Here is a 27,152-nt window from a genome sequence, read left to right on the forward strand (position 1 = left end):
TGCGTTTGTTGTATGACCATGTGTTACATCACCTAATTCTGGCTTACAATGAGATTACGTTTGTCGGGACAACGCTTGATAAGTAACCTTGTGTGAGACAAAAAAAATGGGGCACAAATCCCTTTAGTCAGAGAGTTGATGATTGGTTTTCCATGCAGGAGGCAGCAGAAGCTTATAAAGGTGTGCTGCATCAGGCAAATAAATTATATATATATAATATATAATTATATATATATATAATTTATATATATAATTATTTGCATAGGTGTGTGTATTATAGTCTTATACTATGAATTACGTTTCTGGTTTTGTCTAAATACAAATATAATAATTGTATAGTAACAGATCCTGGTAATGCCACCTCCGCACAACCCTTATATTACATACATAAACAGAGCACACACGTCATCATAATAACTATATAATACAAACAGAACACACAAAAGGGAAAACCCAGTCTTAAAATCAAGGCTCTATCCAGCTACAAGAACTAAGTGAACTGTGCTTTGCCATCTAACTTATTTCACAGGTTCTGGATTTGTTTCCATATGCTACAGCTCGGTTTCAAATAGGGATCTCAGAACCTAATTTGGGCTCTGCTTAGGAGGTTCTTCGAACCCAGAATTTGTACTTTCAAATATTATTTATATTTTTAACAAAAATATATCTCATCTACGAGACTATATTGGCTTTCGTAATTCGTTTTAGTTTTTAATGAAGTACCTCCCTAGCTCTGGTTATAACGGTTACACTTCATAAGAAAACAAGCCTTGCTGTTCCAGCAGCGTCTCACCTGCGCTGGCCGGCCTCTGCGGTAACCCTGGCGACACGCTGTTCCTCTGCAGTGTCGGTTGCTGGGGCGATAGGAGGCGAGGATCTGTGAGGGTGGAGGTGACAAAGGAGGCGGTGGTGACCAGGGCACCGCCGGGGTTGTTGCTGAACTGGAGGTTGTGATTGGACACTGGCACCGTGACTGGCATGGAAAAGGTCTGTGGGATGGCAGACTGGCGGAGAGAGGAGACAGGAAGACGGCGGGGCTTAGATCTAGTGACACTCCCACATCAATTGCCATGTGCTTGGATGTCGATTTGACCAACGGCCGTGCAAACACATTAAGATGTTCACCCAGGCAAGCTTGCTCATCAAATAGCACATTCAGTCATTGATTGAAAACTGTCACTCCAAAATGAAATATCCAAAATGTGAAAATATGCTTGTATGGTATAATTGATAGCACAAGATTGTATGGTATAATTGACAGCACGAAATTAACTTGCTTAATTGTTGAAGGATGATGGTAAATGATTTTTTTCATTGATTGACCGGAGTCTTTTCCCCAACAGGGATATACTGTATGACATTTTGGAGCATAACTCTTCAAATACATTCTTACACACAAGCTCACAGCAACACCCTCTCACACATATATTATATAGCTGTATATACTGTATAGATATAATCAAACACGCAATTGTTGCCTTCTTAGTGTTAGCATGCAAAGTGACTTGGTGGCGAGTTCAAGAAGCTATGGTGGCTTCACATCCCATGCCAGGTTAAAACCCAATCACAGCAGCAGTGCAACAGGGCTGGTTATTGCATTTGGTTACTGATGATATATTGTATTTTGTTACAGCTACGGTACATCACACCAACCCCTACCGACCCCCTACCATCATGACAGAGTTCATCATAGCAAGAGTAAAAAAAGAAAAAAAGAAAGGGGAAATTAAATCTTATGCCGTAAAATCCTCAATGATAATTAAAATTTGAGAACGTAAATATTGACCCAAATGGACTTACCATTTTGGTAAATCTTTTGGCTCTCACAGAGGATTTTTCAGCGCATATCTCGACTTCACTTGTGCGAGTAAACAAGATGTTACCTTCAAACTAGGATAGAGTGTTTGCCCAGCGAAACGGAACCCCAACATCTAATGCAACCCCTGGCCTACTGCATCTATTCATCCAACTCTAGAGAATTGCCCAAAGGTCGAATGAAAGTTTTCCTCAAAGTGTGATTACTTCTCACAGGTTCTGAATCAATGCCTCTAGCAGCTGACTGCACATCCCAGGGTAGTGGGGTGTGCGGAAGAGGAAAGGACCCCGGGGTTGTCCGGTGTTCTACCCGCCTCTGACCCATTTCACCCTGTTCCGGTTCAGGCAGAAAGAAGGACTTCTATATATAGAATGTGGGCCAGTACCACTCTGTACTGCGCCGTACTGTACTGCCTAGAACCCAGTTTAAATGAGAAGAAGACAGACTATTCTGCCCTTGATTGTTGCCTCCTTCCTTCTGTGTTATAACTTTTTTTAACAAAAAAAAAAAGGGGGGGGGGGGGCAAAGGGAAAGTGAGGGACAAAGGGAGGGGAAAGAGAGAGACTGAGCGGAATAGAAAGGAGTAACATTCTGCTTTGTACTGTATCCTTCTTTTGCCAGTATCATGTCATTGTTGTCTGTAAAAGGGAGAGGTATATGGACAGACAACATTAAGACTTTCCATAACTTTGTTGTCTTTTTGTTGGGTCTGAGAAAATAAACAGGAGAGAGGTAGAGCGCAGAAGAAAGAAAGAGAGAAAGAAAGAAAGATATCATAAGGGTCTATTTGGTTCCATTTTCTATACTCTCAGAGTTAAATTAACACTGAGGATTTTTATTGCGTAGTGACCTGGGCAGGTGAATAGAATAGGTTAAAGCACTGCACCACTGCACACTGGCCAAGCAGAGAATAGGGGCAGAGAATGGGTGGATAAATGGATGGATGATCATGATGGAGGGAGCGAGGGTGCGTGTTAGTGCAGGGTGGACAGAGATGTTTTAATGTGGACCATTACAGCGCTAGGACAGCACTATGTTGACAGGATTGTGGGTAAATGAACAGCCCACTACATTTACAATTGAGGTACTGATCTTAAAGGACACTTTGACTGGGAACGCAGAAATCAAACCTGTGACCTTTCGGTTTAACTGATCGTCTCAAATCATCCGTGCCATCTTAGCTCTTTATCATCAAAATCATCATCTTTAGTTTTTTATTTTGTCCACCTTTCTGCTCTGCTTGTACCATTAGCATTGAACATTGTTGCAATTTCTAACACATTACACACGGACTGGTCGTGGTTCGCTCAAAGTGCATTTAACAAAGATGCTCCCGATAGCAGATGCAAGGTTAATTGCGTGCTGACAGTCAAATTAACACAGAGGACGAGAACCTTAAGGAGAAGGTAAATAATTGACTAGGAGCTGTTCCTGTATTGAGGAGCAGAACAAAAAGAGGGGAGACAATGCTAACCTATTTTCCCTTGGTGGAGTTCTTTCTACATGGGCGTGTTTCCTAGATGCGAGGGTATATCAGAATGAATTAAACTCATGGCCTAGTTTCCCTCCTCTTCCTCTTGTCCTGAAAACCTTTGAAAGTTTTTCTTTTTTTCCTTTTCAACTTTAGGAATGTCTCATCATATTCTACTAGGATCTGAATGTAGAGGCAATGTAAAAAAAAAAACAGGGTGAAATCAGGGTGATCTTTACAGGTCCTTGATATTTGATTATGAAATTAGTTTTAGTTTCAAATGTAACTCATGGTTTTGTTGTTAAACATAAATCATACATTTGTGGAGAGTAGTTTCCCCCCCTTTTGTTTCCCTACAGAAATTAAAAAATAAGTCTTAGTATATTGTCGTCAAAGATATATTTCTGGCATTTTATACAATGACATTTTAAGAGGTCTCAAGGGTCTCCAGGGGACATAGTCCCAAATATAATAAGTTGGTATTCAAAAAAATTGCTATGTAAAAGAATGCAGACAGCCTCAACAGACAGCAAAGTTTCATCCCATTTGTCTTCCAGTATAAAATGTAAGTTTGAAAAAAAAGAAAAAAGAATGAAAGTAATGAAAGGGTGCCAGGGTGCACAAGACATTTGCTATCGGTCTAGCGGTGTCTGTCTGTCTGTCTGTCTGTCTGTCTGTCTGTCTGTCTGTCTGTCTGTCTGTCTGTCTGTCTGTCTGTCTGTCTGTCTGTCTGTCTGTCTGTCTGTCTGTCTGTCTGTCTGTCTGTCTGTCTGTCTGTTTGTCTGTCTGTAGTCTCGCGAGCCAGACTGTTTCACTTCCACAATTTTCACTTCCGTCATACAGTCTGGAGCACGGAAGCTCTGAAAATGATCAAGCGATAAAGCGGATGTGAAGCCTCCTCCCCACTTCCGTTTCGTCTTTATAGTCGCGCAAATGTATCCTAAAATGAAAATCATCGAAGCATAAATAGCTGAAATGGAAATAAAAAATAAAAGGTAAAGATATTTTTTTTAATATATTTTCGTGAACGGAAATGACGAACAGATGACAGCTTCCTGCCTCGGATTTCGGGATGTGTAGTTCCACTCTATATATAGCATTCGGAGATTGTGGAATAGTTGTCTGGCTACGCAAGACTAGTCTGTGTGTGTATCTCTTTCTCTCTCTTTCTGTCTATCTGTCTACCTCAAGAGATATTTGAGTACAAGTGGGATTAAGCGTGTATATCCCAGCCCCTAGCTGTCATGCTGGGGATTATGATGCTGAGTGAAGGGGAGCGTGGGCATGGGGGTGGGTAGGGGGTGTTGCTAGTGTTCTATGAAAGGTGTGCCGGGCAAAGGCTGTCTGGGGGGACAGCACAGCTAACCACTGGCAGAGCTAAACTACCTTCCAATTGACTAGCGATAGGGGCCGCGGGTCTCCAGGGGTGGCAGATTGAATTCTATTCTCCTTCTGCTGTGCCTTTCTTCTCATAAATGCTTTTAAGAGCTATTTCAGCTCACCACACAAGCAGCACAGAGGGCTGATAAAGCCTAGGTCAAACACAGGATAAGCAGTATCCACTGAAGTGATTGAATTTAGATGCAGCGCCTTTTCTCTGAGAGGGTTACTTTGATGTGGGTGAGTGGTTCTACGTTCACTAATCATATTGGATAATAAAAGCTTCTGAGGCCTTTGCGAAATACTATGTGCATGTTACAATTCATGTTTCGTGTTACCGTGCCGGATACATATGAGCGAGTTCGGGAACTTTCTAAAATCACATAGGTCAGTGGTTTTCAAAGTGGTGGCTCCATGGAAAGGAGAGTAAAATGAAAAACAAATAAATTCATTTAAAACTAGAAAAGTGGGCTCCTCAGAGCGCAGGTCTCCGCCAGGCCGGGTTGCCTACTTAGGGTATGTGAAATTTGTGAGGCAGTCATAGCCAATTGGAATGGAATCTGAAAAAGCTGACATCTTGATCGCGTGAGATAATATACCACTTTGTGTGAGTATTCGACTAAATCTGTAGGAGTAGTAGAAAAAAGTGTGTTTTGAAGAAAACGCAAAATGGCCTTCAGCCGTATGACCTTACATTCACCCATTCACACACCAAAGGCAGAGGAAACCACGAAAGGTACCAACCTGCCTGTCGGGAGCTATTCTTTTTATTTTATTATTATTATTATTTTTATTTTTATTTTTTAAAGCCATTTCGCAATAGAGGGGCTTCAGCCAGTAGCTATGGCTATTTGGGGTCTTTGGCATGGGAAGGTTCGGGAACCCCTGACATAGGTTACATGTAGTGGGCTCAGCAGGATGGTATTCTTTGCCAACTGACCCATCACAGGAGCAGAGAAACAGGAAGTAGGGTTGTAAATTGATGCAACTCATTAAAGTGACATTAATGGCATGGTTGAGCACTGATGAAAAAATGAATCGCCGAGTTATTGGCACAGGAGAGGAGAAGTAAAAGGAGCTTGGCCTCGTGCCAGCCAGAAGACAGACCTGGATAATGTCAGAAGTACAGTACACCGATTGTGGGTAGCAGCACTTACACTTGGGAGTGGAATGCCCTCCCTAACGGCACAATTAATAAATGGCTAGCTTGCAAATGCACATTCTTTTCCATTTCCTAAATAATGTCAGAAATATATAAAGCACAATCTTTGGGTGTTAATCAAACTCTCAGTGTGTAAAAATGGATCTGTGAGGTGTTAAAAGCGTTTAATTTAATGGCGTAAGTGCTATCAAAAGCACATTTGATGGCCAGCCACCAGTTTGCATTTGATTGTCTGTTTCTCCAGTGTTAAGGACACACCGCTTGTTCGATATCTCGTTCCGGAAAGAAATTCTGTCACAAATACCTGAATACCTGCCCCCGATGTGTAACGATCTTTACTAAGTATGTCTGTTTTGGAATGAGTAACCGCCCTCCTGCCAATTACAGTAAGTCTCCAGGCTCTCTGCCCCGCTGCGCCGTCCTTGGGGTGAGACACACAGGGCGATGGAATAGGGTGGATGGGTGAGAGTTGAGGGTGAGAGGTGAAGCGAGGGGGGTGAGGGTGAGCAGTGGTGAAGGCAGGTGCTCTGTGAGTAGTCAGTGCCACCGTCAGCAATCACTAATGCCTGATTCATACTTGGTTGCGCGCCGCGACGAGCGCTGAAAACAGCAGATCTACAAGCTCACTACCCATCGGGATGCGTTTGTGGGCTCATAGATCTGCAATTTTCGGTGCGCAACTAAGAATAAATCAGGCTCAAACCCATGGCGGGCCAGCACGTGCCATGGCCTGGGTTGACTGTTCAACAGCAAAGTATCAAAAGGGGGGGGATGGGGATGGGTGGGGGTTACACAGTGGACAGTACTCACTGACAGCCTATAGTTCTGCATCATTTTATCAAACTCCTCGTCAATTTTTTTGTATTTCTCCTCAGTGCGGGGGGTGAGGGAGAAGGGCTCCTCTGGGTCTGGGCTCTCAGAGTCCCGGTGCTCTTTCTTGTTCAGAGCCTTCGTTCCCCAAAGACAGAGGACAGGGGGGAGAGAGAGAGAGAGAGAGAGAGAGAGAGAGAGAGAGAGAGAGAGAGAGAGAGAGAGAGAGAGAGAGGCACGAGAGAGAGAGAGAGAGGCACGAGAGAGGGAGAGAGTGAGTAGAGAGAATGAGTAGAGAGAGAGAGGGGAGGGGGGGATAGGGGGGAGAGAAAGATAGAGAGAAGAGAAAGGGTGGGTTAGATAAAAGTGATAAAAGTGTGGTGGTACTCACGCCATAGCGTTTGAAGAGGATGTCCAGGTCATCATTCTTGCGGTACTTGTCGTCGTTAAGCGGGCTTTGGTCAATGGAGTCATCGCAATCCGGCTCGGGGCTGTTGCAGCCGTTAAAGCCTTTCTTTCGCAACGTCTAAAGTGGTTAGGAAGGGTAGAGGAGGGAAAGACGCAGTGTTTACATTTCATTTTTAAATTCTTCCATGGAAAGCATCTTCTTTGTCAGGCACCTTTTTGGGGAAAAAAGGTGTGTGTAACTTGGTCATTTCTCAAACACCTTTTGTGACACATGGATGATCAATTTCAACTCTCTGCTAATACCACCGCCATTCACTGAATGAGAACTGAAGAAGTTGCCCCTAATGGTGAGACACTAACTGCCCCCGAGAACTGTTTTTAGCAGCTCATTCAAGCAAAAGGCCGAAGGGATACAAAACATGAACTCTCAATCCTGCATCGATCTGTGAGTTCACTCTCGATAACATCTACAACCAAACATCAAAGCATGTTCTTCCCACAGAATCTGCTCCGGTTGCACAGCAGGCACTCTCAGGAAGTAGACTATTAAAAGGGTGAAGTAACCTATTGATTCCAATTCCAGCCAGGAAAAGTATTTTCTTTTCTTTTTTCATGTTCAAGAAAAGAATGAAGTCTGGGAAAGTGCATTTTGCTGTGATACATGGATTCATCACATCTTGCCACACATCAACTAATCAACGGTGCTGGTAATTGGTGTGAACCTTCACGCGAGGAGAGTGGTTGAGCGAAGTACAAAGAGTAAAGGGTGAGACAGAGGCGGGTGGAGGTGTTAGCACCTCAGCTAACAGCAGCCAGGTTCTTTCAGCTTTAGCACTCTCTCATCCCTGAGTGTTGCGCACCGACAACAGCTCTACAAGCTCACAACGTTGACAGCTTGTAGCTCACAAGCTCACAACATTGTGAGCTTGTAGATCGGCTATTTTCGGTGCGCGACACCGGCATGCAACCAAGGATACATCAGCCTTCAAGCACAACAGAGAGGCTCTTATTTTGAGAGGATTCTGGCAAACAAGATTTAGCCGTTAAGTAGCTTTGCTTGGTGGGCTCCTGACCACACAGCCAACCAGACAGATCCTTCCAGCAAAATGGATCTTAAACTTGAGCTGGAGAGTCTTCTGTGGTCCATGCATTCACTTCAGACACAGTAAGCAAGGACTTGATTGATGAAAAGAAAGTCCTACGGAGTCCCTACATATATCCCTGTATATTATATGTTCGGCTTTTATCCATTACATTGGACCAAAATGGCATGGTTTTAAGTTTTGGATTTATGGTAATTGATTATTTCATCTACTGCTAGAGTAGATCTCATTTGTCCATGAAGTAAAGTGCTATTGCCTTGAAATCTATCAATAAGAACAAATGTGGAATGCCGAATTCTTTATAAATTAACATTTGCGCGTGGGATGTGCATGGTTGTGCCTTAATGAATGGAGGTCGGATTAAAGGATAAGTACATGTTCAAGGCCACATGCTATGGACCATCACTGCTAAGTGGGGATGACTCAACAACATGCAATCGAACCTGCAGATGTGGGAGACCTGCAAAACTACTTTGAGGAAGCTAATTTCTTCATATTTTGGTAAAATAATTATTAAGGCAGATGGGGATAATACAGTAGGTAGTGGAGTAACTATTCTCCAAATCCATGGTTTGGTTTAAAATCAACAAACTTCGAACATTAATCAACAAATTAATCACATTATTAATGAAGATAGATTAACTTCTAGATAGATTAACTAAGATTAAATTATAAGTAGACAGCAGAATTAGCACTTGCTTACTGTTTCTTCTACAGAGGGCTTAGACACATGTGTCCACAGACATAGAGATGCTGATGTTATATCATGGTATGTCCAAATTCACCACATATATGATGGCTTTGGTTTGCGATATACTGTATGCCTGACCTGCCCTCGTCTCTTGCCTGCTGCCTCAGAGTGGCACACATACACACACACACGCGCGAGTGCGCATGGAGACGCTTTCTCACAGGTGCTGCTTTACAATGGTTAGCTCGGCTGTGTCCTACTTCGTTAGATGCATTGTAAGGACCACGTGAGTTGGGTAGCAGACCCCTAGACACAACATATGCAGACACACACACACACACACACACACACACACACACACACACACACACACACACACACACACACAAAACTGTTTCTGTTGTACAAACTGTGACTAGGGCTCATGAATGTCAAATTCGGTTTCATAATGGGTTACACCCCTAATGATAGGACAATGATATAATTTTGAGATCAGGGATAAAGAGTGCTTCCGTTTTCATAACAATATCACTCCCAGATATTAATCTCATTATATGTGAAGCTGTTATTATGACGGTGTCAAAGTAACACAGATTTGTGCCAACATGGTGACAAATGCATTTGTTCATCCGTACCAATACAATTCAGTGCATAGATCTGCAGAAGGAGTGAGTGCATTCTCCGGCAGCGGCAACAGCCGCGGAACGTCCGCGGAACTTCCGGTGGAGGAGCGGCAGCTCCCGGCAGTGACTGCCGGCGGTGGAGCGTCAGCTGCCGGCGGAGCAGCGGAACTGCCGCGGAAACTGCCGGTGGAGGAGCGGCAGTCGCGGAACTGCCGGTGGAGGAGCGGCAGTCAACTTCTTTTTCCGCCGATAAAGTATAGTTTTGGACCATGACGGAGCCGCGCCGAATCAGCAGACCTTGAGGCCAAGGAGTCGCGCCCGAGCGCCTCCAGGCGCGAGTGCCCGCGACGACCGGCCGATGGTCTGCTATTCGACTAAGCGGCGTCCGAGTTATGTACCGATAGGCACAGAATCGTAAATAATATTAGTGGGGACTGCGTTACACTAACGCAGCACACTCCCAAAGCTGACGCCACCGGCAGCTCCAGCCGGCGCCGCCGCCGGCGCCACCGGCAGCAGCCGCTGCCGGAAAATGCACTCGCTGTCCCTCTAGATCTGTAGGATGCAAATGTAATGTGCCTCAGTTCTTCAGCTCCCATATTGTTAGTTCTTAAATCGAAGACACATTGTTTGGTGTCTGTGTGTCTGTCTGCCTATTTTGACATGAAAAAGGAAAACAACAACGTGCAATTTGACGACAAAGTGTGACAAAGGTGTGTGCTGGAGACGTGATCGGGGCATGGCCGTACACCACTGATTGTCGTGGCATAAAAACCAACAACTGCCTGCATACAAAATTGTCCTGACAATCAAAGACCTCTGCAGGGCTATTCACATGTGTGCATGCGCGAGCACACACACACACACACACTCACACTCACGCACACACACACTCACGCACACACGCACGCACGCACGCACGCACGCACGCACGCACGCACGCACGCACGCACGCACGCACGCACGCACGCACGCACGCACGCACGCACGCACGCACGCACGCACGCACGCACGCACGCACGCACGCACGCACGCACGCACGCACGCACGCACACACACACACACACACACACACACACACAAATACATTTTGACAATTATATAGCCTTCTTTCTCATACTCTTTCTCCCAGTATCTTTCTCTCTCACAAACACACACGCATGCACTCTCACACACACACCCACACACACGCACACATACGCGCACACACACACACACACACACACACACACACACACATGCAGCCTCTCCGTCCGCTGATCAGCTTGTCTCTTGGTCTGCTCCATCTGTCCACCTGTCCCTCCACTCCTCTCCCCTGCTGGTAGCCACTCTTTCCAGCGTGCCGGCCGCTCTATTGTGTTGCCAGGGTAAGATTCCCCTGCAGAGCGCCATGCAGGCCTGTGACTGGCTGGGCTGCTGACAGGCCCGCCCCTCCCCCTCTGGCTCGCTCACCCTATCTCCCGCTCTCAGCCTCTCTCTCTCCCACTCTCCACTCTTTTTCCACCACTCTTTCTATCTCTCTCCCTTCATATCTCTCTCTCTCTTTATATCGCCGCCTGCACTTCTGTCCCTCCCTCGTTCTCGACCTCTCTCGTTCTCATGTCTCTCGTTCTCAATCTCTCATTCTTAACCTCTCTGGTTCGGAACCTATCGTTGTCATCCCTCTCGTTCTCTCAAGTGCCGCCTTCTCCACATCTTTACCCGTATCTTATCTTTCACAAATATTGGCAGTCTCCAACTCGTTCTCATCTTCTGGCATTTTGCCCTCATTTGCCTTTTTTTCTTCTTCTGTGTAATTTGCTCATACGCGCCTATTCTCTCTATGCTCATAGGTCACTCACTTCCTCCTCCCCCTCCTCTCCTGTCATTTCATCGTCTTTCCCATCACTCTCTCTCTCTCTCTGTATCCCTCTCTCTCTCTCTGTCCTCTTTTGCCCTGCTCTCTCTTGACCTATTCCCAGAGCTTTCCCATCCTATTTTCTTTCCTCTTGAGTCCCCTCCCCCTTTCCTCTCCCACTCTCTCTCTTTTTCTCACTCTCTCTTTGTCTCATTCTGTCCTTTCTGTCTGTCACTCATTCTCTGCAACGAGGTGTGCGTACATGTGTACAGTATGTGTGTGTCTCAGTCTTTGTGTGTGTGTGTGTGTGTGTGTGTGTGTGTGTGTGTGTGCGCGTACGCGCGCATTCTCGCACAGTACGTTCTGTGAACGGCTTTGGATGGAGGACACAGATTTACAGTGCGGTAGCGAATTGCGGCCCTTTGCAAGGCCTGCACTCGTCTGCACGGCGGGGGCAAACCGTAACGTCATGTCACGTCCCATTTGCGGATAGTGGCATTCAGGACCTTCCAAAGCCCCCGGGCGTTACTGCAGGAGAGCGCCCGACCACCATTGTCTTGTCTCTGCAGCGAAGCCCTCCGCCACGCGACAGCCACGACTGCTACAGAGCATGGCAGCAGAGATGGGGGGACGACTCAGCCGTATGCCCCCTTGTGTGTTGTATAATGGAGCGGGCCGTTAGCACGTCTCTCGCTGCCCTACGATGGCTGGGGGCTGACGCGGAGAGGCTGTCGAGGGAGGGGAAGTCAACTTGGCTTTCGTCTGTAGCTGCGTATGGAACAATGTCACCTGGGGCGGTGCGGTCTGGATGCGAGCAGCGAATACAGGGATGGGTTTAAAAAAAACAAAAACAAAAACGAGAAAAGAAAAGAAAAGGAAAAAAACTAGGAAATAGTCATTCCATTACAAATGAATTGGAATTTGTGTTTATTAAAACAAAAGAAAACACTGCTATCCTGGGAAAACATTTCGAGTCGTATCCCTGCCACATACCACATGGTCTCAGCTAATGGAATGTGGGGCCTGGAAGGGCCTCTGTCTGTCCCTCATATTCCATTTTCATTCATGTTGTAGCCTATACACAGACAAATCCTCAGTGATAATTTATGTCTGAGTGTCCAAAAAAAGCTAAATTATATTAAATGTTAAATTAACACGGAGGGTTTTATAGTGTAGATGTGGATGTTAAGGGGTGACCTACAGTGGTTGGTGAAAATATCCAGTCAATAAAAGATCACCAGTTAGGTCCCCACAAACAGTCACATGTCCTGCTGAGGTTCCCTTGAACAAAACCTCTGAACTCCTACCTGCTGCTCTCACACACACACACACACACACACTCACACTCACACTCACACTCACACTCACACACACACACACACACACACACACACACACACACACACACACACACTCACCCCCCCCCCACACACACACACACACACACACACACACACACTCACACACACACACACACACACACACACACACCCCCCCCCACACACACACACACACACACACACACACACACAAACACACACACACACACACACACACACACTGTAAAAAGCGTGTCAGCTGAAAGTCGAGCTTACAGTAATAGGCATGAATGGCTAATGGAGACAGCCCCACGTCCTCATTCAATTCTTATGTATTACATGCCATCCACTGCCATGTAATTCAAACATGTGTTAGTGTTAGCTAACAGTGGGTGAAGTATAGCACCACACACATGTTGATGCGCTGGTAGGAAAACAGCTCATGTTAATCTACCTACAGGAGACAATGTCTGCAGTGTGGAATTATTTAAAAGTCCCTGAAAGTGACAAATTTGCCATTTGCAATGGCTGTTCTGCTTCTGTCATCCAAGGAGGGAGCAAGACACAATCGTTTAATACCAAACTTAATAAGCCACCTGAATATCCGACATGCCAAAATATAGCGCTCCTCTGCACATCCACCGTGCTGAGGTGTGGAAGGCTGTTATATTTAGGAGAATGATCACAAAAGCATATTGTAATCTGAGATTACTTTCTTTTTTTATGAATCAGTTCATAACAAAGCAGTGTTTTGTTTTTGTTTTTGCATCTGCACCCACCCAGCATCACAGTATAATAACAGGTGTATGGTAAATTGGTATAATCAGTATCGGTATTGATATTGGTTGGATTGGATTGGATAATATGACCATGGAAATACTCGGTTAGCACTAGCCAAAATTTCAATATTGTGCACCCCTAAATTCAAAATCTTCTTGCCGTGGTTGTGGCACTACAACTGCCAAGTGAATACGGAGGAGATGTTGCATGGCAGATCGTCTATTGGGGTCTCTCTCCAGCCATTACACCACCAGCTCTTGGCTGGATTATTTATCCATGAGGTTAATGGAGTTCTGCTAGTGTCTTGCTCTCTGGAGGCTGGGAATGGCTTACTTAGTTGCAGAGCACAGCCAACTGTACAGGCCGCTCCTCCATGGTTATGGGGTGGTTTGGAAACCTGTCAGTGTGTTATGGTGTTGAGAAATTGTTTTCATTGGAGGGCACATCTTGCTTTAGTTATTTATTTTGATGTACTGGGAAAGATATCCAGAGCTTGTATCCTGTTTAGTAATCCAATATGAATCATTAACGCAGCTGACACTCAAAATAAACCCGAATGAATCAAGTGACGGATGTAGCGATTGTTTTAAAAAACCTTTGCATGGAACATTGTATAAACCATGATGATGGTGACTATTACATGACTGTGCGACTGATCAGGTGACCCACGCTGACCAACCATACCAAGGGAAGGAGGAGCCTCGTGACCCTGTCCGGTAGAGATTAGGAACTTAGCATAGGACAGGTCAGGGGACATTCAAGGAGTTCGGTTGGCATAGTAAATCAGGATTATCTGAGAGGAAGCGTCTCTGGGGCGATACAAAGTGCTCCGCCAACCAGCCACTGTATTGACAACCCAACACATGTTTCCCAGAACTCCCTCGGGTTTGTTTTTGTTTTTTGTTTTTTTTGGTGTGTGTGTGTGTGTGCCTGACATGGGGAGCCCTCCTCTCTGTGACCTGGAATCAGAAAGGTGGCAAAGTCTTTAAGCCCCTGTAGTGCAGCTTGCTGTAAAGGTCTTCCTTTCTTGAGCCGCTTAAAGAAACAGGGCATCCCCCTCTCTATGGTCTTCTTTTCTCTCCTCTCTCACTCCTTTGCTTTGGCCATTCATCCGCTCTCCTTCATCATTCACTTGCTCTCTCTCTCTCCCTCTCTCCCTCTCTTGCTTGCATCCCTCTCACTGATTGGGATCTGCAGTCAAGCAGATTAACACATTGTGGCAGGAGATACAAGCTGCCCCCCCACACACACATACTGTATGTATACACACACACACACATGGACACACACATACTCGGCTTGCACGTGCATCAATGAGAAAGGCTGTGTGTGCGTGTGCATCACCTCTCAGCCTTGCATTAGAGTGAAGGAATGCCTCAGTGTGTGAAGGATATTCAGTATATGCTTCATGTATCTAACGTCGGTGTGGGTTTAAGTGCTTCTGAGCTGTGGGACACGGCTGTGTGCGTGTGTACACTGAGTGTGTATGTAGGGTTACATACCGTAAGCCTAACTTGTGTGTGTGTGTGTATGTATGTGGCTCTGTGGTATGTGTGTCTGCGTGACTCTATCCACACTTCATAATTTATACACACAAAAGCACTTGCTTGGAGAGACGGGGTGAGGCAGAGCGGCAAATGGGCACATTCTGTGACTATCCGATTATCTTCTCTCTCTCTCTCTCTGTCCCCTCTCTCTCTCTCCCTCTCTCTTCCTGTCCTTCTCAATCTCTCTCTCTCTCCCCGTCCTTCTCTCTCTCTCCCTGTCCTTCTCTCTCTCTCTCTCCATCCCCCTTGCTGTCCCTAGTCCCACACAGGACTGGTCTGTCCTACGCTCGGCAAGCCCAGACTGCACGAGACCCCATTAAACAGGGAGGTGTGTTTGTCAGAGCATCTGGCAGAGAGGACAGGTAAGGACAAACACTACAGAACGTTACTGAATGCCTTTAGGCCTGCAAGGGGGGTACAGAGGTGCACGCAGACACACCTACATGGATGCATGCCCATTGCCTGCACGTGCGCGCATACACACACACACACACACACACACACACACACACACACACACACACACACACACACACACACACACACACACACACACACACACACACACACACACACACACACACACACACACAGACACACACACACACACACATTGTTTTTTCAAACATTTGTGGACGCTGCATTGGCTTACATTCATTCCATATTTCCCAACCTTAACTATAGCCAATCTAAGCCTAACCGTAATCATAACCTTAACCCTAACCCCTATCCTACATGTCTAAACCTAACCTAACTAGTGTATTGTCACAATAAATCTAAACTTAACTCTAACCATAACCAGTATAACCATACCCTAACAGATACAGTATATGCATAACCATAACTACATGAAAGTGCAGTAAAATCTAATTTGGGACACCAATGTTGTCCCCAATTTTACATGCCGTCCCCATTCAACTGGTTTGATGTCCAAAATATGTTGCACAATTTCAAACACACACACACACACACACACACACACACACACACACACACACACACACACACAGATCAAGAGGCTCTCAAAAGTCCTGAATATTGTATGAGGCATTCTCATGGGCTACTGCAGAGTGTACACGCACGCACAGACAGAAAGATAGAGAAAGAAACAAATCAAAACACACACACACACACACACACACACACACCACACACACACACACACACACACACACACACACACACACACACACACACACACACACACACACACACACACACACACACACACACACACACACACACACACACACACACACACACACACACACACACAGGGTCAGTGGAGCTTGCAGTAATATGGCCCAGAGCAGCCCAACGCCCTGCCATGACATACACATACACACACACACACACACACACACATACACACACACACACACACACACACACACACACACACACACACACACACACACACACACACACACACACACACACACACACACACGCACACACACTTAAGAGCCATCTGCAGCTGGAGATACAGCCTACAGAAAACCCTTACCTCTACACACACAAGCAAATAAAACAGGGCGAAAGTTGGCGAAAAAGAGACAGCGAGAGGAACTGACAGAAAGACAGAAACAACAAAAGGCACAGAACGGAGAAAGATAGACCGAAAACTACCGAGAGTCACACGGGGACAGATAATCAGAAGATTAGACAGATGGAAAGCGAGTTTAGGACGGCAGAATGGAGAGAGGATGATATGTTGTGAGACAAACAGGGAGAGAGAGAAAGAGAGAGAGAGAAAGGAAAAGAGGTAGAGATATAGAAGATGCGAAGATATCAAGCCAAATCCAAACTGCTACCTCAGTCGTATCTTCAGCTGACGAAGGGCCAAATCTGACTCATCAACACTTTCCCAGAGACTTCTTTATTATTAAATGCTTTGTTTTTATCTTGAGGCATCTGCCCTGCTAACATTTGATTTAGACACTTATTCGTAGTGAGTACATGTAGGTTTCTTGTTTACACTTTTGTTTAAGTGATATTTCTTATCACTCTGGTACATCCCTTCTTACATGCATGCGTTCATAGGGAGATCAGGAGCAGTTACCCTCTCATATTAGCTTCTCCAGGATAATAATAATAATAATAGTACCAGAGTCTGCTTTGCCATTTGTTAAACATATAACAAAAATGAAAAAGGATTTCATGAAGAAAGTGACGGTGCTGACTAAGGATCCCCGGAGCAGCCAGTATTGATATTTGACCATTCGCAAATCCCTATGGAGCAATAGGCACACTTAACAAGTGAAAATGTTCTAAATAAATCCTGTTTTTAAGTCATCTGAGGTACAAGTGCTGAGCTGCAGTGTGCTGCACGCCTCACTGAATCATATCTCTAATCATTCCGTGTTCAATTCATGTGTGGGCCATTATGAATAAAAGGGTCAACAAGGCATGTCCATGAGCTCACTCGTGGACATGTTCACTTAAGCCTGATCTTAGTCGTACAACAGTGTCCTGCAAGGGAAATAGCATCTACGACGCAATGCGACACATTGTGAGTTAGCTTCTACAGTAGATCGGTCGTACTTAGCCATACGACGAAGTATAAATCTGGCTTTAGGAGGTTCCAGTGCAGCTTTTTACAGCAGTACATAAATAAATAAAGGACCATAGATGAATTCTTTGGCCATCTACAGACGGGTCGCAGTGGGTTCCACACCTTCTCACTTAACCTCTATAGTAAGCATGCAAATAAAGATCGAATTTCAGCCTCATCTCTAGGTTAATCCTTTACATGGTGGCCATTTTGTGCCAGTACTATTGCCATTGGTTCCAGGCGTGTTCCCTTTGGCTTGTTGTTGTTGGGCGAGACTCTGGGTATTGATGTGGCCAAGGCCAGGGGGAGGTGACAGGAGGTCCAGCTGTCCCTACACAACAAAATCCTCAGTGTTAATATTACTCTGAGCATGTAAAAACTGTCCATGTGTACCATTTATTACACTTTCAGAGTCAAATGAACACGGAGGATTTTTACTGTGTATTCCTGTCCTCTCTGCATGCTGCCAGGCATCAGGCCAGGCAATGGCTCCAAACATGTTAGAATGGACTGAGCTGAACTAAACCACATTGGACAAGAGTGAAATGGGAGTAGACGGAACTGGACTGCAAATATACTAAACTAGACCGCACTGGACTCGGCACTAAACCGTTGCGCTGAGGTGGCGCAGTTTATAAAGTACCTGCCCACCACCATGTGGGTTTGAATCCACTGTGGTGGCTTTGTCGAGCGTCTACCACACGAGCATTGGCCTGTGTTTGGGGGAGGGAAGCCGGACGGGGGGAGGGTGATACTGATAATTGTTTACTGCACGTAAACCCTACGGGCTGAGGCGGCACCTGTCAGCAGAGAGGCTCTACGTCCTCCCGTTGAGGGCTCCTCACTGGTAGGTGGAGTCAGTAGGATACAAAAGCAATGACAACAGCACAGGGCCGGATCTAGGCATAGGCAAGGGGGGGGGCAATGCCCCCCCAAATGCCCTGACTGCCCCCCAAAGATTGGAATTTGTTTGCTTTAAAACAATATATATTCAAGGATTTGCATATATTTTCAAAACATTTCAAAAATAGTAGATCTACAAGCTCGTAGCGCGGCACTCGGTGCCGCGCTATGAGCTTGTATATCTGCTATTTTTGTATAGCCAAGGTGTAAAATAATGCTTTCTCACTATTTCCTCACTATTTCCTATTGCCCCCCCAATTAAAAAAATCCTGTATCCGGCCCTGCAACAGCAGGGTGTGGGGAGGAATCAATTGTCATAATGACTAAAATGACTGAAAAAGCAAAAAAGACTCAAATGTCCTTGTCTTGGTCTTGACTAGACCGGATGAACAGTATCGTCTCTGACATAACTTTATAACGACACACTAAGTCAATAAACAACAAATCAATGCCTGCCCTCTTGCTCCATAGGAATAATAAGAGAAAAATCATAGTAGCCAAGGGCATGCCCATCCAAACAAAAACCACAGCATTATCATTGACATCTTGACAAAGTCCCATGGGGTTAACGGCTTGTCATTTAGCATGGAATTGAATCTCTCTGTAACACTTATCCCCCCTCCTCCCCCTCCCCTTTCTTTCCTCACGCCTCTCCCCCACGCTTTACCTCAATGATGTCAGCATTTGTCCGGCTCTCGTGGGGCTCATTATATTCGGTGTACTTGAGCAGAACCTTGTCCATGTCTGTGCTGGCGTACTGGAACAGCTTGTTGGAGTGGTTGAAGATGATGAGGGCGATCTCACAGTCGCACAACACACTGAGCTCATAGGCCTTCTTCATCAGACCAAACTTCCTCTTTGTGAACGTCACCTGGAGACAGACAGACAGACAGACAGACAGACAGACAGAGAGGGAGGGAGGGAGGGGGGAGAGTGAAAAGAAAAGAAATTTAATATTTGGGAGGACAGTGTATATAAGACTTTGTGTGTGTGTGTGTGTGTGTGTGTGTGTGTGTGTGTGTGTGTGTGTGTGTGTGTGTGTGTGTGTGTGTGTGTGTGTGCGCGCGTGCGTGGGTGCGTGCGTGCGTGCGTGCGTGCGTGCGTGCGTGCGTGTGTGTGTGTGTGCCTTTGTAAGATGCACAATGTAAGAGAATATGGAATGTCAACAGTACAGATATATTAGGAACACAGCTTATAAGACAGGCTCCTTAAGAGAATCATAACAACTTAAAATCAATCTCTTCCTCTTTCTCTCTCTCTCACACACACACACACACACACACACACACACACACACACACACACATGCGCATGTTCCTGTGTAAACCGACATGCACACACTCACACACAGATCTTTTAGAGGCACTCAAAGTGTGAACAAACATCACATCAAAAGACAGCGGTGTTGCGGTACCACAGCTCTGGTTAATTAAAGGCGTCACTGGTGGGGTCGGTGAATCCCACCGTGCTTATTGGTTGTTTTCATTAGTGCTCCTCTGGTATACTGGGTGGCATTTACGATACAGGGAGATTTGGCTTTGTTTGGTTTCAATTGGCTGGATCACACACACACACACACACACACACACACACACACACACACACACACACACACACACACACGCACGCAAGCGCGCGAGCGCACGCACGCGCACACGCACACGTACACGCACACACACACAGAGGGGGAAGTGAGTCGAGAGAGACCTGGTGAGAGAGAGCGAGAGAGAGAGAGAGAGAGAGAGAGAGAGAGAGAGAGAGAGAGAGAGAGAGACACCGACTGACACGACAGCTGCCATGTGAGACCTTGTCTCCATCTCTCTTTCACCCACCCTATCCATCCATCTCTCCTCTCTCCCCTCCTCTCTCTTTCTAATTGCTTCAGCACCCGCCATGTTACACTGATGTCTCTCTGTGGGGCACGAGGCAGCCCGCCCTCCTCCTCCTCCTTCTCCTCCTCCCTTACTCCTTCCCTCTCCTTTCCTTCCGCTGTCTCACATTTTCTCGCCCTCATTTTCTATTCCTCTCCTCTTCTCTCTCTTCTCTCTTTCGTTTTCTCTCACACCCTCCCTTCCTCCTCACTAGTCTCCCCCCCCCCCCCACCACCACACACACACACACACACACACTTTCACTCACTCATTGCTTCCCGCTGCCACAAATCAAATTATATTGGGGTCGTATCCATTGGCAACCGTCTACCACATCCCACCCCCCCGCCCCGCCCCCACGTGCGCTCCACCCCCATTTCCCACCTCATCACACACTCCTACGATGATCGTCCCTCTTGTTTTCCTCTCTTTTTTCACATCCCTCTATTTCTCTCTCTTTATTTTGCTCTTCCATCTCTACAGTATATCTCACTGTACCGTATCTCTCTCTCTCTCTCTCTCTCTCTCTCTCTCTCTCTCTCTCTCTGTTGTGCACATACACATGAACAGTGAGAGCAGAAGTACTCAACAGTGTCAGAATACGGAGGAAATGAAAAAATTAGGGGTCGGCTGGAAGAGGGTAATGAATAGAAGGTGACAAGGTGACAGTGGGACGACTGGTGTCACGTAGCGCACTGCCACAAACACAACAAATTACTTATAAGATTATTCATCCTTGCTAACAAAAACAGAACAGAACAGAACAAAAGCCACCACTACATTTTGTTTGTCGTTAATTTTGCGCATTTTGTTCTTTTCTGCCAGGTACTAACTCTGGTTCTTGTGTTTTTGATGCAAACACCACCATAAATAAGCTCATAGTAATTGACATTAAGAATAGAAGTGTGAGGTAACCAATGGCAACTGAAGAATAAAACAGCCTCAGTACAGAGAGAAAAGGACATTTAAGTCAAGTCAAATTTATATAGCCCATTTCATACACAGTAAACTAAGAGCTTCACATTACAGACAAACAAGGACATGTACAGATACTGTATACAATGTACAACATAAAGTACCCACAATGCAGCATTTATAAAACCCATGCATCCACATATTCCCCCCACTCTACCCACACGACAACACACACACACACACACGCACAGATAAGACTAATACTAACAGTCTAGGAAGCTGCAATCCGCAACTTTATGTCCGACCCCCAGATTCGAACCTGGGTCTCTCGCATTAGAGACCAAATTTCTACCACACTCCCAAAACCATTAGGTCAATCATTAGGTTGACAAGGTCAACATACTCAAATGTTCTCCCTGGAAGAGTAGAGAGACCAGCACCAACTACCGCAGATGTGCTTGTTTTATTGTATTAACATAGCACTAAGTAAAATAATTATAACAGTATATATATATATATATATATATATACATATATATATATATATATATATATATATATATATATATATATATATATATATATATATATATATATATACTGTATATATATGACAAGCCGGTAATTTACGACCGACGTTGAATTGTTAACACAACCATGAGAAGCCCTTGTTTACGTTGTTTCAGCTAAGCTATACGTGCTAATAAAGCAGATGACACGACGTTTGAGCAGTGAGCACCTTGATGGTTGACGTTCGAACGGTGCGGGCATCACGCTGTGTGCGAGCGCCATGGACATGATATCCAAAGCGCTCCTTAACTCAAAAGGCGTTCTCTGTGGACCCGGCCCCTTAAACTTCATAGAGGACACAGATGTCACTCAGGTCATCAGTTAGTTTGTTCTAGAGAGAAGTACCAGCGACTATGCACCTTCACCAGACTTAGGTTTTATTCCAGGCACAGTTATGAGACTATAGTGTCTGATGATCTGAGAGGTATAATTGGTTTATAGGCAGTGAGCAGGTCACAGCTGTATTCAGGAGCTAAACCATTGTGCGTGTGCGTGTGCGTGTGCGTGTGCGTGTGCGTGTGTGTGTGTGTGTGTGTGTGTGTGTGTGTGTGTGCGTGAGTGAGTGCATGGGCATGATTGTATTGCTCTAATTTGTCATACACAGTCAAATCAGAGTGTAAAATACAGGTCAATTATTACACTTTGAGTTAAATTAACCATTCAGATGATAATGTGTAATTGTTTTGTTTTGTTGTTTGTCATCAATATCAAATTCATTGAATCATTAGCTTATAAAAGCTAGTAAAGGTTTGAACACCCCAGATTTAAAAAATCTGATCTTTTTTCCTACAGAGATTTAAAAAAAGAAAGGGAAATGAACACAAATATCAAATAGAAAAGTATACTCTGTTATATAATAACATGATACCTTTTTGAATAGCTGTGTTGTGTTTGGTTAATTGTACTGTATGTCATGCATCTTATTTTGAAATTGAATGAGGTCTTTACTGATTCAACTTGTCTTCATTGTGTAGCACTTTTGTTTTTGTTAAACATGCTTCATAAATAAAATTGACTTGAATTTTGTGTTTTCATTCAACAAAGCAAAGTGTTGAGAAAACAATTTATACTTTAAGAGTTTTAGAAAGTTTTAGAATTTGAAAAGTGGTATTGTCATCAAAACATACCCAACAATTTCCAGCCCTAGTTATTCTTTATATCACTGTACAACTTCTTACAGCTATAAACCTTCAATTGTATATTTGTATTTGGTCTTCTTAAACTTCCAAGCTCAGCTCCAATCTGAATTTATTGAGTGCTTAGAACAGCCTTTAGAGTCAACACAGACACGAGTGACAGACTACTTCAAGTACACAGAAGCTGTTTGGGAAGCTCAACAACACAACGACAACAAAACAAGAAGCATATGAAAACTATTCTCCCTTTTTGTCTCTTCTTCCCTTCTCTATCATATAAACAGCAACATCTTGAGAGTACATTTAAATGTAACTCCATGCTATGAATGTGGGCTCATTCTACAGTTGCATTAAAAGTGCCACTGTATCTAAAAGACAAACCAAGCACGTCAAATGCAAATTTAAACACATTGCAATGCATTTGTATTTTGCACAAACACTGGCTTAAGTCACTGTGAATGGAATGATAGAGCATTTAGATACAAAAAAATAAACACTCTCTAGTATGATGGAAAAGCATGACCCTGGTCAAAAGATAACATTTGATCCTGGAAGTATGGTGGTATAAACTAGACAGAACATTACCTCAGCCACCATTGACAAATACTCTTGCCACCTGATACCAGTGCGAGCTCCATTAAACAGAATTGTCTCCCATCAGAGATCGTTTCATGTTCCCAGCCTGATTGTGCACTGCTGAATAACGCACCACCATACTGCTTGAAACCCTGGAGGCATAGTTTTGTCTCCTGTATGGAAATGAAACCTTTTAAGATTTATGAGGAAAAAAAATGAGGATTAATTTCAGGCCCTTGGGTCTCCTAGTGTCTTAACTTGCAGCCCCTCCTCACTCTCTCTCAACGGTTGTAATATCTTGGTGGTTATGTGCAGGCGCTAATAGTGCACAATATGATCTGCAGACTAACTCACTCTGTCTCACACCATCTCTCTGTCTGTCTGACTGTCTGTCTGTCTGTCTGTCTGTCTGTCTGTCTGTCTGTCTGTCTGTCTGTCTGTCTGTCTGTCTGTCTGTCTGTCTGTCTGTCTGTCTGTCATTCTGTCTGTCTCTCTTTAGGAAGGCAGGCACATGAAATCCATTACTCAATCTGCTCAATGGAGCAAAGCCCATTTACCAGTTAGAATCATTTTAGATGGATCGTTTACCCTTTCATCCTCTCCAACAATGCTGTGATGTAACCGGAGCATTTTTGAAGAATTTCACACTTTCTGTGTTTTCACTGAAACGCGACTGAGAATCCCATGCAGAGTCACACGATATTCATAAAACATGATACCATTGTTCTGCTGTGACACTGTGGACCGCTCAACATCAAGTCATGTGATGCTACATGGGACATGCAAACAGTACACATCCTTGTGGGAATAGTATTCACGTGAGGGTCACACACACACACACACACACACACACACACACACACACACACACACACACACACACACACACACACACACACACACACACACACAGTCCAACCTGTCTGTTGCGTTCGTCGGTGATCCGCTGAATTTGAATCTTTTTCCTCCCCATGGTTCCGGTGTGGCGGTGGGAGGGGCAATGGAAGGGGGCGTGGTGAGGTCAGAGGTCACAGCTGTCCTGAGGTGGCTGCTCTGGTGCCAAGTAGGCGCTGAGTGTTTGCCGGTGTCTTGGGGTCCTTGTCGAGGCTTCTCTTCCTCTCTGCTCCACCTGTCTGAAGCAGCTGGGCTGGAGGCTCTCTTACCCCCGTAGACTAAAATAAAAAAAAGGGAGGCGGCGGACAGAAGTAATGGGGTTGATGTGCAGTGCCCTTTTCAGACCATGGTCCTTTGTAGCTCATCCACTCTCCGGCTGAACTTGGATCCTCTATCCCCCCTTTCTTGACTTCTGCTGGAACTCCTGGAAAACAGAGAGAGAGAGCCATTCATCAGACTCATACGCTCAGAGAAGGGGAAAGAGGCATTGTTTGTCTAACGTGACCCACTTTGGTTTCTATCAACATCGTCTTAGCCTTAACCCTTCCAAGTATAAAAGAAAACGACATACAGACATTTAAAGAAGAGTTCTGCACCATCAAATTAGCGGGAAGATACGTAGTTGGGGGGGGGGGGGGGTAGTGTTTCCTGTGCGTGTGTGTGTGTGTGTGTGTGTGTGTGTGTGTGTGTGTGTGTGTGTGTGTGTGTGTGTGTGTGTGTGTGTGTGTGTGTGTGTGTGTGTGTGTGTGTGTGTGTGTGTGTGCGTGTGTGTGTGCGTGTGTGCGCGGAGTGGGGGCTGAATTGTGCCGCACACTACGGAGCAGGAGACCCCCGGGGGCCTGTATGGAGGGAGGCTGTGCTGTGTCAGCTTCATTAGAGGCATCACCGCCACATCACTGATCCGCCAACTGGCTGCCCGGGCCTGGCCCGCCTGACATGCCGCATGTGGTTCCCAAATCGAAGGCAGAGCAGAGCGTGGAGTGCCGAGCACCCAGTACCCAGCCCCGTGGCCCATGATGAGCCTGCTTAGGCCGGGTGCGCCCCCCCCAATGAATAGTATGATATTATTCACATTGGATATCAGATTGAGTATTAGGTCCGGTGATAACATTAACATTATGCGCTGTTAGTTAAACTCCAGTGCATTTGCTTAATTCCATGTGACGCTTTGAAGGATAGAGGCTAGAAAAACACGTCTAATTCAAGATGGTATATTTAACTAACCGTGAAATACGAGGGGGGTTATGATATATATGCAAGGATCTCTTAATAAAAACACAGAGAGGATACATTAGGAATTGAAATTTAAAAACGGGAAAGGGCAACGGAAAAGGCCCTGAGAGTGTCTGTGCAATGTGCATATACATGCAAACTCATGAATGAACAAACAAGACGGCATGCAGCAACCGAGGAATGGCAACAGAGGCAAAGGCCCGTTTATAAACCCCACTACTACTATTTGTGGTTCAGCCTTAAAAATAGCTCTCTATATATACATCCAGACTGTGTGTGTGTGTGTAGACACACACTCACACACGCACACGCAGCCACATGACAGTGGGTGCCGAGTCACTGCAATAGAACCAGAGCATCTGGAAAGCCTTGAGTGCAGAGCAGACACCATACCAACTCTACCACATTGCTTGCATTCCCCATACCTGGGAGATCAGTAGAAAATATCACACCCCCAATTTACGTTCATTCTAGTGAAACAAGGCATGTACAATACTTGTGCCGTAATAACTAAGAGAGAGTTTTGTTTTGTGCTGCTGTGTGCACACTAGGCCTGTCACATTGTTATTTCTTTGTATATTTAGGTTATTTGTCATCTCTAACCTGTGCAACTTCAAAGCATAAAAAGCCAAACATAAATGTGACTTTTATTCATGTTCCAGTTCAACGACAAAAACGCAATTAAATCGTTAATCGCAATTATTTGTGTGACAATTAATCGTGACAGGCAGCCCAGTGCACACTTGCTTCAAATTTGTTTAGCCCGGATGATGAGTTTCCTACATGAATTATGCACCGCTTGCTTGACTCAGAGGCAGGGCGACGGAGAGGTCGGTTTGTAGGGTGTTTTGGGTGTCATAATTGTTTTGTAAAAACCTTGATAAAAGAACTGCAAGAAGAATGACCTCCGATTTTACAAGGGAATTCTTGACAAGGACTATTTTGCCCATGAGGGACGGACAATAATTACATGACATTACAATGGATTCAATATTCATGAAATACAGCTGTATCAAAATGTTTTACTAGTACAAGGTGTGTGGCGTGTGCTCATAACCACTCAGCTGCACTCGTTAACAGCCGACTGAAGGACTGTTCCAGTCTCTGTAAGCATTGGTCTGCAGTTCAAACAAAGGCAGCACTTGGTGCGATTTGTATTTCGGCTGTGGGCTGATTGCACATGAAAAGGCAGCTTTATCTGCTTGGGGTGGTCAAGTCTCGACCTTTTACCCTTCATGTTGCTGGAGCTCACTTCCCATGTCTGATGTCAGACAGAATATCTACTCTCACATGGAAGGCAGGGGGTCTGGAGTGTGTCTGCTGCCTCACTGAGCAAGGGAGAGTGACAGAGAAGCTCTGGACAAAGACAAACAGACTAATTACAGATTTTACAGCGAGCCTGGCTAACCCTGAGGTACACCAATGGATATGAACTGCAGGTAGGGACCTACAGTAGGAAGGTAGTTGGGTGAAGGAAATGTACAATATTGAAGGATGTACAATACAATATTTGGCTATTTTGCTGGTAACATGACATGAATGTTAGCCTAGCT

The 27,152-nt window shown here is 45.0% G+C and overlaps 1 protein-coding gene across 7 annotated transcripts in view; it reads right to left on the bottom strand.

The window, feature by feature from the left end:
- mef2d (myocyte enhancer factor 2d) overlaps positions 1-27,152 on the bottom strand; it is a 77,159-nt gene that overhangs the window by 23,883 nt on the left and 26,124 nt on the right. For 4 of the 7 annotated variants that reach the window (XM_080425449.1, XM_080425450.1, XM_080425447.1 and 1 more), the window contains exons 2-6: positions 24,392-24,790; positions 19,072-19,275; positions 7,031-7,165; positions 6,622-6,777; positions 794-989 (exon numbers count right to left, since the gene is read on the bottom strand). In XM_080425449.1, coding sequence (XP_080281575.1) covers positions 794-989; positions 6,622-6,777; positions 7,031-7,165; positions 19,072-19,275; positions 24,392-24,445 — 745 coding nt within the window. In that variant the 5' untranslated portion in view covers positions 24,446-24,790. Of the gene's footprint in view, positions 1-793; positions 1,005-6,621; positions 6,778-7,030; positions 7,166-19,071; positions 19,276-24,391; positions 24,791-27,152 lie in introns of all 7 variants that reach the window. The other 3 variants (XM_080425451.1, XM_080425453.1, XM_080425452.1) reach the window with 2 other exon arrangements.

The sequence above is a fragment of the Gymnoscopelus braueri genome, assembly GCF_963280865.1.
Source record: "Gymnoscopelus braueri genome assembly, chromosome: 4".
Taxonomy (NCBI): Eukaryota; Metazoa; Chordata; class Actinopteri; order Myctophiformes; family Myctophidae; genus Gymnoscopelus; species Gymnoscopelus braueri.